The sequence below is a fragment of the Penicillium subrubescens genome (assembly GCF_028828155.1).
Source record: "Penicillium subrubescens strain IBT 31985 chromosome Unknown utg000003l_segment0_segment0, whole genome shotgun sequence".
NCBI classification, from domain to species: domain Eukaryota; kingdom Fungi; phylum Ascomycota; class Eurotiomycetes; order Eurotiales; family Aspergillaceae; genus Penicillium; species Penicillium subrubescens.
Window position 1 is genome coordinate 1,578,451 of NW_026643153.1, and position 16,604 is coordinate 1,595,054.

At 51.5% G+C, this 16,604-nt stretch overlaps 5 protein-coding genes across 5 annotated transcripts; 2 read left to right on the plus strand and 3 right to left on the minus strand.

Moving 5' to 3' along the window:
* Positions 1–69: 69 nt before the first annotated feature.
* Positions 70–2,140, minus strand: N7473_004591 (uncharacterized protein; the record flags this gene model as incomplete). Its single annotated transcript, XM_057150531.1, has 6 exons — positions 70–370; positions 444–779; positions 844–938; positions 998–1,178; positions 1,234–1,752; positions 1,794–2,140. The coding sequence occupies 6 exons, from the start codon at positions 2,138–2,140 to the stop codon at positions 70–72; spliced, it is 1,779 nt and encodes a 592-aa protein (XP_057010641.1).
* Positions 2,141–3,432: 1,292 nt separating this feature from the next.
* N7473_004592 (3-hydroxyisobutyrate dehydrogenase) lies at positions 3,433–4,738 on the minus strand (the record flags this gene model as incomplete). Its single annotated transcript, XM_057150532.1, has 3 exons — positions 3,433–4,173; positions 4,293–4,483; positions 4,573–4,738. The coding sequence occupies 3 exons, from the start codon at positions 4,736–4,738 to the stop codon at positions 3,433–3,435; spliced, it is 1,098 nt and encodes a 365-aa protein (XP_057010642.1).
* An 847-nt stretch (positions 4,739–5,585) lies between these two features.
* On the plus strand, positions 5,586–6,431 carry N7473_004593 (uncharacterized protein; the record flags this gene model as incomplete). The annotated part of the gene is made up of 2 exons (XM_057150533.1): positions 5,586–5,753; positions 5,880–6,431. The coding sequence occupies 2 exons, from the start codon at positions 5,586–5,588 to the stop codon at positions 6,429–6,431; spliced, it is 720 nt and encodes a 239-aa protein (XP_057010643.1).
* Positions 6,432–6,849: 418 nt separating this feature from the next.
* Positions 6,850–7,425, plus strand: N7473_004594 (uncharacterized protein; the record flags this gene model as incomplete). The annotated part of the gene is made up of 2 exons (XM_057150534.1): positions 6,850–7,014; positions 7,105–7,425. The coding sequence occupies 2 exons, from the start codon at positions 6,850–6,852 to the stop codon at positions 7,423–7,425; spliced, it is 486 nt and encodes a 161-aa protein (XP_057010644.1).
* A 393-nt stretch (positions 7,426–7,818) lies between these two features.
* Positions 7,819–15,638, minus strand: N7473_004595 (putative cell morphogenesis protein (PAG1); the record flags this gene model as incomplete). The annotated part of the gene is made up of 4 exons (XM_057150535.1): positions 7,819–11,298; positions 11,356–14,673; positions 14,748–14,981; positions 15,060–15,638. 4 exons carry the CDS (start codon positions 15,636–15,638, stop codon positions 7,819–7,821), a joined length of 7,611 nt encoding a protein of 2,536 aa, XP_057010645.1.
* Positions 15,639–16,604: the final 966 nt, after the last annotated feature.

Sequence of the window (16,604 nt, forward strand, 5' to 3'; positions counted from 1 at the left end):
ACAAGGAATCGAACAGGTTCCGCCCAGTCTCACTGGAGGCTTTGCACATCGGCTTTGAATCCGATGTTCTCAAGACTCAGGGGTCAGAACAGTGAGCTTCACTCGAGATGGAATGGGGGACATCGAGCCAGCTCTGGAGTTGCCCTTCTTGGGGTTTGAACTGCGAGAGTGAACCTCAAATGACATGCAAGATTGAGTCTCGAGGTTGTCAGAGTCGGGACGAGCCGTCTTGGACGAACTGGAGATTTCAGTCATCGAACGGCGATGGATGAACCCGCGTCGGTACATTGGGGTATTCTCCAACGCTTTCAGGCTTCGAGGTGGAGAAGTACGTGGCACTCCCTTTCCAGGCTTCTTCATCAAGGCGTAGCTAGAATACCTCTGTCAGTACACAAACCATCAATGCAACCATCGATCTCTCTCTCACACACAAGGGGACTTACGTAGGCGAGATTGAAGTTGCAGGTGTCCAGTCGGAATTGGTCGAGCCCAATTCGCCTGGCGAGATATTGACGCTCTGCTGAGAGTTGGGTGTGACGTGGACAGAAGTCAGTCGAAGGCGCCGCGGCATGGGGGGCGATGGGGTCGATCCCTGTACAACTTCGACCGAGTAATTGTACTCTCCGGCCCGATATGCGCGACGCTCGTTGCTCTGCTGCTTCAACAACTTCTGGGCCTTGGTGTCCGCAAAGCGCAACAGCAACTTCACATGGTCATGCTCCACGGTGATGTTGTGGAACTCGGCCAGCACTGTCTCAGCAATTTCACGGGTTTCGAAGCTATATATCCCGATGTTTAGTTCAAGGACGATGATCAGAACTGGGTAGATGTTCATCCTCTTACCGAGCGAAGCCTACTTCCTTGCTCACGCCAGTTTCCTCGTCTCGGCTGATCTTCTCCGACACAACCTGATAGGGCTCAAAGTGACGTCGAAGATCCTTTAATTGCAAGAATCAATCAGTCTTGGTGATCACAGCAAGATGTCTCCTCGACTTACCGCTTCTGTCCAGTCGATTGGAATGTTGGTGCAATAGATATTGGTTGACGACTTATCCTCCAAATCCTTGAGACGAGAGTTGCGAGATTTCTGGGCAAAACTGGCTTGATAGCCAAGATAGAAGAACCCACGAATGCAGTTCTCACAGGACTCGAATAATTCGAACTGGACGAATCCAAATCTGTTTAAATCACGATCAGCATCAACAATGAAGGAGTGGATTGAAGTACTCATACCCCTTGCAAAGACCCGTCTCAAGGTCAACGATGGCCTTGCACCGTTCAATTTTGCCAAATCGAGCGGCATATGCATAAAGCATCTCATCATTCGTCTCAGGAAGGAAGCCTCGGATGTAGACGTTGGTGATGCCCTCACGGTTCTCAAGGCATTTGGCGAGAGTGAGCTCGGATGGGTTGGTCCACATGGCGGGCACTGCACGGGGAATTGCAGGCTCCTGCTGCGTGAGAGCCTCCATATCCTGGGGAACATATCCAGTTGCAGATCTCATCATTTGCAGTGAGTAGGGTCCGACCTGTGGGTACATGTTCACACCAGGGAAAGTAGGACTGTCCATGTTTGGAGTGACTGGACCCTGGAACTGCATGGGCGTATTGTTCTCGCCCCGGGCTCTGGTGGCCTTCTGCCAAGCGGGTACGATCCACGGAGGTTGCTGGAAATTTCTGTTCGCAAATGCACCGCTCATCATGTAGGTCCACGGGTTTGCCGGCATCATGGTGTTCATATGTTCGAAGACACTCCGTGGGCCATTGGTATTTTGGTGTGTCGGGGTTGAAACAGAACCGGGGGGAAAGATGGAACCTGGGCCAGGCCATTGTTGAAGGCGGGATTTGGCACGACAATGAATGGGTTATTGTTGCTGTAGGGAGTGCCATTGGCAACCGACCAGTCCATATTGGCGTTCATGTTCACCGGGGCGGATGTTCGACCTCTACCGGCATAGTTTGAATGGTGATTCTGGAAGTTGACGCCGGGGACTTGACTCATTGTCGCAGTGTTCTCATGAACTGGCGAATAGCCGGATGCGTAAGGAGTACGAGGCTCATGGTGGAACGAATTGGTCATGCCATTGTTCCCCTGGCCCGCACCAGAGGCAGCGGTTGCTTGGTTGGTTTGAGCCCGCATTATCCCAATTGGTCCCGAAGTTGGGTTAGAACTGAGGTTTGCGAATTGAGTTAGCATGGCTGCAGAAAAACTCGCAAGCAAGCGGAGTTGCCCGTCTGAGCCGTGAGGACAAAGTTCAGATGGGAGTTGACACATTTCAAATGACTCAAAGATCAGAGAACGCTTGTCGGTTTGAATGCAATTGCTTCAATTGAACAGATGGACAATTGAACAGTGCAATTGCTCACCTCTCAGTGCTTCAAGCGAAAGATACACTGAAAATTGAGGAAGTCGTGGACTCAATGACTAGCTCTATGTCAGTCAAGCTCACCAAGCAGGGATAATGTTGTAGAGTGCAATTGCAGGGTGCAATTGCAGAGTATAGAGACAGAAGTACTTACATGAGCTGAAAGAGCAAGATGATGAGTCTCTCTGACAGCAATTGAGTCGAGGGAGAAGAGTCTGATGGAGCGAGAGGAGATGGAATGTGAGGCGATGGAAGTAATTGAGAGAGGATAGAGGAAACTCTGTCTAGACAGAGTTAGGGCAAGGTGTGATGGGACGAAGATGTAGATGATGAGTATGGGGAACGAGAGTAAGAATGGACGGGAGTAAGTCCAATGTGGGAGAACGACAAATGAGGAAGGTACGGACAGGAAGGAGGGAAGAGAGCGGGGTAGAGGGAGACAAGACGGGAAGGAGCACACGGAGATAAGAGTGAGATGGGATGAGGAAAGAGATGGGAGGTAAGATGAGTATGGGAGGAAAGAGCTGAGACGAACGAGGAAAGTGCACACCTGCACAATCCACTCACCACGGACACTTGATAGGCCGGGCTCGTGAAAATGCAGATTCGAAGAGCGAGCGAGTGAAGAGGAGAGTTGCGAAGAGGAAAATTGCAAAGAGAAGAAGAGGGATGAAGAAGGAAGAAAGAGGAAGAGGAGAAGGGAAAGAAGAAGAAAAGGAAAAGGCCATTGAGGGACCCAATGGCCTCGTGACAGAACTTTAGGCGGAGAGATTGGATACATAGGGCTTCATGAGGCGGACAGTGATATTGCCTGATCAAATTGGATGAATCGGCAAGATCAGATCAAAAGAGAATCCGAAGACGTGGAATTGAGGATAAAGAAGTTTGGTTGATACGTATGATATCGAATGTCATATAGAACGTTCAATCGAGAATGCTAAACTCGTCGGTCTATGGCACAGCACAATAAGCAAGACACTTTGGGGAATTCAGTAAAGTACCACACAGTTTTAAAAAGGACAGGCTGATGAGCAGTTAAGCAGTCAAGATAGACAGGATACAGGATCTATTGAGGCTCAGACTTGCCCTTGAGCCACTGGTAGACAATCGAGAAATCCTTGCCCCGATGGGCTTCCTCCACAGCATTATACACTTCCCGAGCTTGGCTACCCAGAGCCAGAGGAGTACCAGACTTCTCGGCAGCGGCCAGGGCTAGACGTAGATCCTTGTTCATTAGACTGACCCCGAATCCTCCTTCGTATCCACGAGAGGCCGGCGCTGTCTCAATGACTCCGGGTACAGGGTTGTTGACCTCGGAGGGCCAGCAGCGGCCGGTGGAGGAATTGATCATATCAGCCAGGTTCTTGGGATCAAGTCCCCAGCGGATACCCAAGTTCATTGCCTCCGCGGTAGCAATGTTGTTGATGGCCAGCATGTAGTTGTTGGCCAGTTTGCCGGAGACACCAGCTCCAGGTTCACCGAGGTGCCAGGCCTTCTTACCCATCAAGGCGAGGACTCCGCGAACACGTTCCAGCAATTGACCGGTTTGCGAGGAAGCACCGAACATGAACGACAGTGTGCCTGCGCGGGCACCAACTACACCACCGGAGACAGGGGCATCCACGAATCGACCAGTTTGAGTAGTGTGAATGGCATTGGCAATGTCCTTTGATGTCACAGGGTCAATAGTAGATGTGTCAATGAAGAGACGCTCCTGTTCGAGCGGAGGAAGCTCCCCTTGCTTGAGTATTGAGTGATACACCTCAATGACATGCTGCGACTCCGGCAGGCTAGTAATCATGACGGTCTAAAAATCGCGGTCAGTGATTGGGGTTTGGATTTCATACTCAAGAACATTCCCCTTGGCAAAGCCATTGAAGACCGCGGCGCAGCCATTGAATCTATTAGGAAAAGTGAAGTACTCACAGACTTCTCTGCAACTTCGCGCGCATTCTCAGCGATCTCAACCCGGCCCTCGTCGGCGCCAGCACCGTTGTTCCGAGCGGCCTCCTGAGCCTCCGCGACAAAGCGCTTTGCAGCCTCCTCGTTCACGTCGCGGACGATCAATGTATCAGAAGCGGGGATCTTAGCGCGGAGGTTTTTGGCCATATTGTAACCTATCGGTGTGACGTCAGTGAATGATCAGGCCATTTCGCTCAAAAAGCTGATATAATGCATGTCGGTCTATAGCTTCACATATACATACCCATCTGGCCCAATCCCACGAACCCCCATGTCGCGTCGCGGTGCAATGTCGTTGAGAATGCTCGGGCCGAGCCCGCCGAGCTCAAACTGGGCGGCCAGCGTCGGGGACAAGCCGCGGTGCGGAGGCGGGCCACTCTGGGGAGAGTAGAAGCAGCGCGGACACTCATAGCGTTATTCTGCAGGGACAACAGGTGGAAAGGGGACAAAGAATAGCTTGATACGGTCGGATTGTTTAGGGAATGAGGAATAGCAACCTACAATATGCAGACGCGGGGGCCTAAGGTATTTAAACGTTAAACGGGGCCTCGGACCGGATGTCTATCCCCTCAGACCCCATCGCCGTGGCTTTCCGAGGTGCCAAGTCTGGGAGTCCGGGGTTCTTGTCTTGCGGGGAGCTGCAGTTAGGGCCAAGAGAGTCACGTGAGGTCATGTGGTGATAAGGAGTTACAACATGGACGTTCTAGAATACAACAAAAGTTATGACTTTTTGGGCATTGTCTAGTAGTAATGCGTGGCAACAGATCATCTTAAGTTCCTGAGTATTATCACAATCTGTATTGCTTCTAAGCATGCCCAGGATCGGAGTACCTCTAAGATTGGGGGCTCAGGAAGACTGCTTCCAGGCGCCGCGGCTGAGCGTTGGACAAGCCCGCGGCCCGCCTTTCCATTCATAACTACGTAACATGACTGGAAGATACCTAGCTCTCCTCAACACCGAAATGGTGTAGCTTTCTGTCTAAGTATTCCTCAAAAAGCAGAGTGAACACCAAAGCCAACTGATCACTCATTGGCGTACCGTCCCTCCATGTTGCCTGCAAGACAAGGCAGAAACGAGCATTATAATCAATGCGGCCGCGGCCGCGGCACTTGCATCCCTATGCCCTCCCTGTGATTTTGCTACAAAAACTTTTGGTCACAAAGACCGCTGTGAGCAGCGCATCTTAACTAATCTCCTTCCAGATAAATCACTTTCTTCCAGAATACAAAACAACCATATTCGGAACCAGAAAAACAATGGTCGTCACAAAGGTGGAAAAGTTGGAATCGTTGTCCCTACGACTGGAATGGATGAATGATCTCGCCCAAGCGGTCACTTTCTGGGAATCTCTCAGCCTCGCACATGGCGACCTACGTCCTGAAAACATTCTACTGGATCGAAATCGACTGAAGCTCTCCGAATTTGTTTGCACGGCAAAAATTAGAAGAACTTTTGAAGCGTGCAAGGCTCCATATGGGAGGATACTCAACAGCAACGAGGCAGATCAAGACGAAGATGGAACCTTTGGCTTCCTTGGTCCGCGGACATAGCAATTCGCTATCAGCTCAATATACTATCTCATCAACTACGGCTTTGAGGTTGATGGGGATCGCTGCCTGGCCGAGGATCCGTACGACCATGGTCATAAGGTTGTGGATCTACTATGGGATAAGGAGTTCCCGAAATTGGATGGCAATCCATTGATCAATGATATTATCGACAAGTACTGGCATAACCAATGCGTCAAAGTTGCAGATTTGGCCGCGCATACAAAGAAGCTTTTGCATGAAGGCCCAGACAAATCAGGAGAAAGCAGATCAGACGAAAATGAGCTACAAGCAAGCAACAGCGTGAGAATTCCCATGGAAATGACCACCATTTCTTCGTGGCGCATGATTATGGGCTACTTCATCCGTGGACTATGGTACGCTATCAGAAACTGGTGGACATTTGCATTACAAAATACCCACCGAGATGTTGCAACCGCTGAACGAGCTGATGGCGAGAGTTCCAATCCGGTGGATGAAAAAAACCCCCCATTAGAAGAAGTTCTGCCAGGACCTAGAGCAACGTGGTCTTCTACAGCTTCTTTCCTCCGGTGAACCTGAACAAAGTGTGTTCAAATTAGCTTGGTATAGACACAGTCTCTAAAAGTGAAGATAGAAAATCTCTTGAACAGGCAATCCATAGCTACACAGTTTATAAGGCTACCTTTCTAATGGGCGTACACTCAGAAATTGACGTGGACATGACTTCGATTGCTCCCAACCGGTGAATCCTTCCTTGATTCGAACTGAATCGTTTGTCAATCTACTCTGTAATGATCTCTTCCCACGACGACGAGTCTTGCCCCTTACCTTCTTCCCTCGTCAACTTCCTCCACACTATCATCTCTCCCTCTACACCATCATCTCTCCACATACGCCACACCAATCGCAGAAACACCCTCATACTCATCCTCATCCTCATCCTCATCATCATCATCCTCTCTATTTATCAAAACCTACCACGATAATCACCATGGCCGGCCAACGTGTCCAGCAGGTCATTATCCGTGAAGATGTGAGAAGAGCAGCCGTCATTTCTCTCTCCAACAACGACACGAACCGGGTGCTCTGGGAGACCTGCGAGCCCGTCTGGGACTCGGCCGATCTCTTGACAAGCCCATCTGGCAGCACGGACCAGGTACGTAACGCACGGACCATCTGTTCACTGTTGACACCCTTTATCTGATCCGCTGATCCGCTGATAACCCTCACTAATTATCTAATCTAGATGGCTGTTTTCGGAGTAAAGGGTGTCCTCGTGACTGAGTTTGTCGGCCCGTTCTCCCCCCAGCATCACGGCTACTACCGCTTCATCATGCGGTACATTATCGATTTTTCTGCGCAGCCGCGCTACCGGTACCGGATGTACGTGTCCGTTGCTGGTCCCATCGGCATGCCGAATGAAAATGTTGGCGAGCTTCATGTTTTCCAGGAGTCTTGGCCCAGTGCAAACGCTCAACGAGAGTACATTGAAGGGGACATTCGTACTCTCACCAACTCTGTCAGTCTGTTTGGTTTCCCTGCTGCCGCGCGTCTGTTCCTGTCCTAGATACATGTCAATGTACGTGAGAAGTGAGATCGTCCTGTACACATGGGACTTGTGATTACGAAATGCATAGCAAAGGGAAAGAGTGGGCGTTAGATATCTTCCATCTGATGTCTTGATTCTAATATCATTTTTCCTTTGAAACTGATCATCTAACAAACGACCATGTACGACAAGTAGTATACAAAACATCGACATGACAACAGTAGTATTTCCTGGTGGACCCTTCGCAGATTGAAACAAGAAGGTAGAGAAAAAAAGGTTACAAAAAAGGGTATGTATGTTACGAATGAGGTCTCGATCCAAACGCCCCAGAAATGCCCCAGGCTGAATACAGCAAAGACAGAATCAAAACTAGAATCGGAAGTTGCACGTCGGAGGATTGGTGAAGGTGAATCACGACCTCGGCGACGTAGGATGGCTGGTTGGGCCTGCGAGATACTCCTCAGGTACTTTAGGCACTCGAGGTGAATTTGCGGTCTGAACCATAGCGCGGTGCTGAGCTCGGAGATGATCACGTGAGCGCTCTTTCTCACGATTGTTCGCTGCACCGCCAGTGAGCCGGCGCATACCGCTTCGGATCATAGACTCAAGAGAGTGGGAGCCATCTGTAGCGCTGCGCACCATGGGTGGCATTGGGGGATGAAGTCCTCTTTTACCATGGGAGCGGTCATCGAGGTCTGAATATGCGTCTTCGATCTCATCATCCGAAAGGAATGCTGACTCGTGCAAGGTCACTGGCGGTGTGCTATGCGGGATTGGATGTTGGGTGTGGACGTAGAGGTTGTTTGCGGGTGACGTCACCGAGCGAGTGTGGGAGGCAGGACGGATGGTTTGCGAGCTGTGCGGTGGTGGATTCACGGGAGAGTGCATGCCAGGGCCATCAAAGCGGAAATTGGCAGGGCGAGATTCGGCCAGGCCGTTATGGAAGGATGAGGTGGAGCCCGTTCTTGCAAGGGACTTTCGCAAGATTGGCGCGGTTTGCTGATCATACAGATGGGCGTTGGTATCGATATAGCTTCCCGTAAACCCACGCAGCATTGGCGGGGCCACTGGATTGAAAGACTGTACGCTTGACTCTGTCTCTTCAAAGAAATCATCCAAGCTATCCAACTTCTGAACAATATCGCCCATATTCCCATCGGTCTGTGTGTCGATGGACTTCATGGTATCCGCTCTCATCGGGAAGAATGTGTCCTTGAACTCGTCCGCACGGAACTCAACATCAGGCGTCATAGTATCCTCCACGTTCATGTTATCCGCATCGGCGCACGTGTAGAAGACGGCGTGGACGTTGTTGCGGGTCATGCTTGACTGCGTCGCAGGCATAGGCACAGACCATCCCGTCTCCTCTGGAATACCGTAGAGACTCTGGATACGCTCGTACTCCTTGCGAATGGCACGGGATGAAACAGCCGATGCCATGCTCATGCGAAGATGGTGCCGCTCCATTGGATTCCCGGAGACGGTTATGATATTGTCCAGAACTCCGAGGGCCTGGGGGCAGAGGTTGGTCTGGAGGAGGCGCAGCAACGGGGATATGAGGTCGGGACCATGGCATGTCACCTCGTTGCGGCGCATGTCCACCTCGGGAATCAAGACACAGAGAATCTTCATTGTCTTAATCCGGAACCAATCAGTCGTATTGGTGAGAAGACCCATGAGGAAAATCAAGCACTGGAAGTCAAGCTGCGGGAAGTAGTACGACTTGATCTCCGTGATGATGTGATCCAGGAAAACACCCTCAGTCTTGTACTGTTGGTTGGCGAATCCAAATAACGACGCGGCAAGTCGGGGACAGCGCTCATTCTCAGCGACTCGAGCAAGCAGGCTAGCATGCATGATGGGCTTTTGATCCGTGAACCCTTGATCGAAACTTTGAAGGAAGAAGGGAAGGTTCGCAAGAATGGTGAACAGCTGTCTAGTGCCATCTCCAATAAGCTCGTTGTTGGGAAGTCCACTCAGGCAATGCAGAACGTCCAATGTTCGATTGAAGGACTCGGATGACTTGAGTCCCTTGAAGACCAGGTCCTGAAGACCATCAAATCCACCCTCCCACTTCGGTGGCTGGCCTTCCAAGAGCTGTGTCACCGCAAGGGGATCGCTAAGATCAATCCGATCAAGGATTTTCTCCAGCATGCCGAGACTCTCGATAAACTCGCTCTCGTGGATTGTATTAAGACAGGCGCAGGTCGTCCAGAACAACTGTGGATAATGCAGGAGATCTGACGGGGCCAAAGAGCCGATGATAATCTTCAAGGTAGTGAGGATCTCCATTGAGAAGGTTTGGTAGTCTTCTTCCTCGTCAGCGATTGTATTCGATAGTCGAGCCAACATATCCGCCAGCATTCTCGAATCCAACGATGTTGAGATGCACCGGAAGACCTGGAACGAGCGGCATGCCAAATGCCGCACGGGGCAAGACGTCGCCCAGTACAGCGCCTCCTTGGCCCACAGATCACCAACACCCTCGTACTCGAAACTGAAAAACTTGACCACCTCGCGCGTCACGGTCGCCATGGCCGTAGGCACACGGCGATCATCCGCCTCCTCATCCTTACCCTGGTTCTCCTCATATTCCCAGACTACAGCGCTGTCACTTTGACGGATTGACTCGACGAAATCCTCAACAGCTTGACGATGTTCAGCAGGGGCATCATCTGCCAACTTGGCTGCAACAAGCTCGTGGATGAGATGAACCAGCATCTCTCGAGCCTGTTCCTGCACAGTGACGGTGTAATGGTCCCAGAGAATGAGCACAACGTGGAGAAGCTTGACCACATCTTCTAAGGCAAGGGTAACGGGAGCAACCATGAGGTCAACAAGGAAGATAAGAGCAACTTGTCCGAGCGAAAGACCGGCCTGCTTGTTGCCCACAGGCAGCACTGTAGCCAGATCCGCGACATACGGCAAACTTTTGAGATCTGGAGGCTGTGGGGTGAGGTCTTTGCGCTCCTGTACCATGTTCTTAGGAATGACCAGCAGAAGGAAGAACTCAATGACCTTGGATCCTGCTGGAGTCGCGGCGAGGAAGACGACAACCTGCTTGGCATATTCTACAAAATTCTGCTCCTTGCGTTCCAAGCAAAGGCTGATGATGAAATCCAGGACGAGTTGGACATTGCCGCCGTGAGGGCCCGTGGCCAAAGCTTGCCACATGGCTTGGACCTGGTTTGGCAGTGTAGTACTACAGCGGATGGTTATCTCAAAGAGATTGGCAAGCAGCATATACGACGACGCTGTCGGGCCACCATTCGGATCAACCTGTAACTCCATAGCCTGCACCCAAGGCAAAATAGCGGCAACCATGTTTCGCTGACTATCGGAGCGCAGATTCCTGAAATGCAGCGAGAACTCGGAGAACAGAGTAAACGCCAGATCAGAATGCAGGATGGCAAGACGTTTCGAAGTCTCGAACTGTGCCAACTTGTACACGGCCGTGGTCTTGTCCGAAATGCTAATGTCAAAGTCCTGAAGACGAGAGCTCTTCTGCTGCCGCTCCTCAAGGCGCCGGAGGAGCTTGGCAGACTTCATCCGAATCTCGCGCTTCTGACTGCCAAGGGTAACCAGCACGGCACCCAGGATCCTCCAGAACTGCATTGGGTAGTCTGGATGCTCGATGAGTACCTCGGTCGATACTTCGAAATAACTCTCAAGAGCCTTGGGGCGCTCGGCCACATAACACATCTCAATGGACCGCTCCATCAGGTATGAGTGCTCCTTGTTGTGAATGATCAGGTTCTTCAGCGCACGGCGTCCAATCGAGTGCCACTTGTCGCTGACGGTATTGAAAATGATATCAATCCACGACAGCATGCGACCCACATCGAACTGGAGAACAGATCCACTCTCCGTCGTAATACTGATTGGTCCAGCCTATAGAGTCAAGTTAGTAGAAGCAAACGTAATAGCAATACGGTATCAAGCACATACACATAGAGAGGCCATGGCACTCAACGCCGCAGCACGAAGATTCTTCTTCTCGATTTCCATCGCGGCAGCAGCATTTCTCATCTCGCCGCCTTCATGCGGCTGGGCCGCCGCAAACTTGCGCATATGCTCTTCCCTTTCAGTGATTTGAGCTTGATTGGGCGAGTATCCACACCAATCCTCCATCAAGGAGAACGCGGATTTTCTGGACTCAAAGGGCATCCATCGAGACGGGTCTTTCGTACGATTGACCCCTTCAAAGAGCTCCTCCATCAAGCCGCAATAGTGGAAACGCAGACGCTGGAATTCCCAGTCGTTTTGAACCTCGGCATCGCTCAGGAAAATACGGAGGTCCTTGGCGTAGGTAATGATGTTGTTGACGATCCAGTCGTCGTTGTAGACTTCTGGCTCACGCAAGAAGTGTGATGTTAGTTTGTAGACGTGGGTGACTTCGGTACGCAATCGGTCCGTGTTGCGATTCCGTTGAGGACTACTAGGCGTGCGATGATGCGCGCCGATACGGATCTTCGCCTCTTCGTTGCAGGTAGTGACTGCGTACTGCAGGGACTCCAGGAGAGTGCGGTACAGGTTCTTATGAATAGCACCCAGGGCGACGACGATGGCATTGCGAATGGAGTCCCGCTCGGCAGATAGAAGAGGAATGACAAATGCAAACAAACTTCTAGCAGAGCTAATCTTATCAGAAGATTGTGCTCCTTTAGAGGCTTTCCGCGCATGCTGAGCATTTGCCAGCTGGCTCTGGGACTGGGCACCGACGCTAGTAACAGTTGTACAGGCCATGACGAGGTACAACTTCCACTGCTCGACCAGAATCTCCGCAGTCATGTTGCTCCGCCCCAGAGGACGGTTCTGGTAAACATCTACGGGAGAGTACTGCGGATGCCTCGTTCGTTCCGCAAGTGAAGTGATCATCTTGTGCATCCGAACAAGGCGCGCGCAGACAATCTCTCGTCCCAAAGTCACGGCAAAGGGACAAGTCTCGAAGCTAACCCGAATGATGTTTGGGAAAACCTTGGCCCACAGAGTGGAATCGTAAGAGACCTCACTGCTGCAGAGCTCGATGAGGGTGTTCTGGGAGGCACTCCGCCTTTTGCCCTTTTGAATCCGACTTCGCTCGGCAACGGTGAGCTGCTCATCATTCAAATCAAGAATCTGCTGGGAATCAGCCTCGAGAATTCTGATAATTCGTGTGTTCTCCTTGCCCAAAGCGCTGTCAAATTCAGTGATCAATCGTAGGACATTGATAGCAAAGGCGCGAACTCGTCGAGACTGCGAGCATAGGAAGAACAGCCCATGGGACTCAATTTCCTCAACATGTGCGAGAACACTCGAAAGATCAAGGTGCAGAGCCCGACTACCAGAGACAGACTTCTCCAGCTGATCCGAGGCAGCTTCCTTGGTCTTCTGCTTGATCTCGCCGATCCAAATGCGAAGCAACTCCACATACAGTCTCAGTGTAGACTCGATATGACCAGGTCCGAGCATGCCCTCATCAGACATGGTCGAGTACCGCGCATCGAAGTTGAAAATAAATCGAGCGAAGCCAATAGTCACATGCTGAGCATGTGACTGTCTGGCGATCGCCTTCAGCGAATCAGCGGAAGAGGTGGCAATGTTGGACTGAACATGAGCAGTTCCAGTGCAGAGGAGGTTGATGAGAGAATTAAAGGGGATATGATCGGAGAGGCAGCGAGGCAGGGCTTGCACTGCTACGTGAAGCAGATCGTAGAACCCTTGCTTTTGATCCAATGTGCTCAAGTGGTCATCACGTCGGCCAAAGCCGAATGCTTCGGTGATGGGAGTTTTAGGGGTGGTGCCGCCAAACTTTTCATCCAAAACTGCTTGTCCGCCAAAGGTATTATCGCAAAGGATTGTGATCTTGCCAAGAACCTCGCAGAAGCGAAGGTAGTACTCTCTGACGTTATCGCTCAGTCTCGAAATATTGACTGGGCATGGGGAGGAAGGTTCGGGCTTTTGAGCAGCTGCTCCAAACTTAGGCTCGGTGAGCAGCTGGGAGCGATGGAAGTAGGCAGGTGTGGAACTATCCATGAAAGGGTTCGGAAGTGAGCCCGTGGGGAAGGGAGGGCACAGCTGATCACTCGTCTCAAGATCAGACATGGTAGCCAGGAATGAACGAATACCAATAACCATCTTCTCCGGCTCCATCTGTTCAATCTTCAGTTCCCGGCCAGAGAGAAACAGGTCCGAGTTGATCAGGGGGAAGATGATGCTCCGGAAACAAACGTCGGGGTGCTTGAATCCAATCATTCGGATCAATTGAATGAGGGGGTCTACAAAGGCCGGCTCTGCGCTAAGATATGTCCTTTTGCCGGTAGGCAAGGCAATCTTGGCCACCTCCTCCACCTTACGAAGAGTCGTCGTAGGGGAGTCTGAATAACGGAAGAAGTAGGTCCATACAAGACGGCAGATGGCGTGCAACGCTGGGGCGCGCGTGGGACGATCCTTAAGACGTGCGGGCAAACTCGAGATCATCGACAGCCATTGGGAAGCGAATGTCTCTTTATTGGAGATACACAGCAGCAACACATTCAAGGAGAAGGCGGCAGCCCAATGCCGAGGTTTAGTGAGCAATTGTGCCAGACGCGGTTGAACAAGGTCCAAGAACTCCTTCCACCGGGGCAACGATAGATCAGCAATCGGGTTGGCTGCCACTGGAAGCAGAAGCTTCTCAATTACGTAGCAGTATGCTTGCTTGATTTTCTGCCCGTGTGCATTGACAAACAAGCGTGCCACAGATCGCATGAAATCGCAAGACTTGGACCAGCCTTCAGCAGACGTTGGTAGACGCAAGTTCCTCATTCCTAGGACCAGCAGCTCGGCTCTCGCATCACCATCGCGTGAAGGACCGCGGGCCACTTCATCCTTCTGATACTTGTCAAGCTCCGTTAGGAAACGGTTGGCGACACTCGTGAAATTCAATTCGCTCATAATTCCAAGCAGCTGGCCATAGATCCTCCAGTTAGCCATACGAAGTGGGGATGCAGAAATTTGGTCGGGATCGACGGTCTTGATCTGGCCGAATACGATGTCTTCTAGGCGATCTGCCATATCCAGGGTGATTGAGGCGAGACTGCTCTGGTTGAAGATTTCGATCAAAACTCTGCAGACCAGATAAACAGAGACCGTTGCACGGCGCTCAACCAGCGCGACGTCGTCATGCCGGCTAAGGAAAGGTGTTGGCGGTTGAGGACGATCTGCTGAGGCAGGGTCGCCAGGCACTTGTGTAGGTTCGGTGTTTCGACGCATGAGCACTCCATTTTCCGTCACCATTGGTTTGGGCTAAATTGACCGCATCGTCCCAGGTTAGCCACCTCATTCTGTTCTTTCAACGGAGAGTTGAGCTCGAAACATACCAGCTCATTCGTCATTTGTCTCGCGGTGATAGCTGCATCGCCTTTACTCTTCCGCCACAGCATAATGGTATCGATCAATGGCTTTGGCTTCTGTCTTGCGATATGTCCCAAAGCTGAGATCAACTGATCGAAGTTGGGATCCGCGCCTGGTCCGCATACTTCCTCTACGGGGGCATCTGATTCCCCCAACTTTAAGATAGCCTGATTGATCTTACTCTCTGCCTTGCCAACGAACTATTAAGGAGACATGATGTCAGTTATTTCCCGTGCTTCTTGATCTTCCATCCATCCCCGCGGTGTGTTGGTGCCTACCGAGTTGAATAGATGATGCAGCGCATACTCCCCCACTGTTTTCGATTCCGAATGATGTTTCGAGTGTGAGCGACTATGAGAACGATTCCGTCCCCCTATCGTTCCCCCCGAGCCCATCCGTTTGTGGACCACGCTTGCCGAACTCCCATTTATCGTGTCGTCAGCATCATGGTCCTGGATGGTGCTCAGTGTTCCCGGCACGCCATGGCCAGCCGCCATCCCGGGACTCTGATGATGAGAATCCAACTGATCAAGCTTATTAGGTAGACCGGGCTCATCAAAACCCCCGCGACCGAGAGACGCAATCAACTCCGGGCTTAGCGGGCTAGCAGAAGCAGTCGAACCGGCCATGCTCGGATTGCGCGAATGTTGCATGCCATGGACGATGGAGGTCTGGCGGTGGTGGCCGTACGAGTTTGACGGTCGTCTTTCCAATCCCACGTCGTATCCTGCAGGGTGACCAGCTGAAACGTCGGGGCTTTTGGAACCGGAGTGGCCGCGGCGGGCTTGGAGGGTTGGGGCTAGGGTGGAAGGGTCGGCGGGTCGTCCACGAACCGCGGAGGGCTCACGACTGTGCATTGGAGTTGACTGGGTGGTTCGTGTGCCTCGCCACTCCGAGGGGGATGTGAGATTATGATGCGACGCTGATTTAAGGTCGTCAGGGATGAGGGGCAGCGGTGTTTGCTGGCCGGGGCCAGCAGCTTTGGCCGGATGAGATGCCACTAGGTCGGAAGGCGCGGTTAGCAAGGTCTTCTGGTCTGGAAGTAGAGCACTGTGCAATATGGTCGAGGACGTGGTGGGTAATGGACACAAAGAAGAAGAAAATAAGATCGGGCGGCCTTGGTGCTTTGGGGGTTCCTTTGGGGAGAGGAAAGCGACCTACTGGCGTATCGACGAGTCAAGGACTCATTGCCGGGTAAATCTCATGCAGGCTGCCGTGTGGAGAAGAGAGTGAGCAGGAGGCAATAAGCAGGACATAGCGAATCAATCCATGCTCTCTAGCTGCCCAAGGGGGGTGATGTGGTTGGGGGTGGACAGAGAGGAGGTGAGGCGTTCTAATGCTCCGCGGATGACGAGCTTTCTTTGGATAAACATTTGGGTGTGCACGGGTACCCGTCCAACTTTTTTCTTCTGGCACGGGCGCAAGTGGTTGTTATCTATGGTGGTTTATTGGTTGCTAAATGTACGAACTGACTATATACAAGGTCCAATATAATCTATAAACGAGGGTATGTCGCAAAGTATATTATTTTTTTTTTTCAGGTCGGCTCCGGAGTCGTACTTCCGTTGTTTTCAATGGTGGGCCGCTCAAAGCATCTCGGGTTGGGCGTTTGGTGTTCCCTCCATACGATGGACATACATTCATGATGGAATCCGACAGGTTAGTATACCCTCCGAGATCAGCTTGACATTTATCTGTACGATAGACTGATATATAGGTATAGGTCAGCATACCTATACTTAGAACATGCAAGGTACGCTTATGATCAGCTCACTATACAGGCTAGCTACCTATCCAGTTACCTCGGAGCATCATGGTGGCAA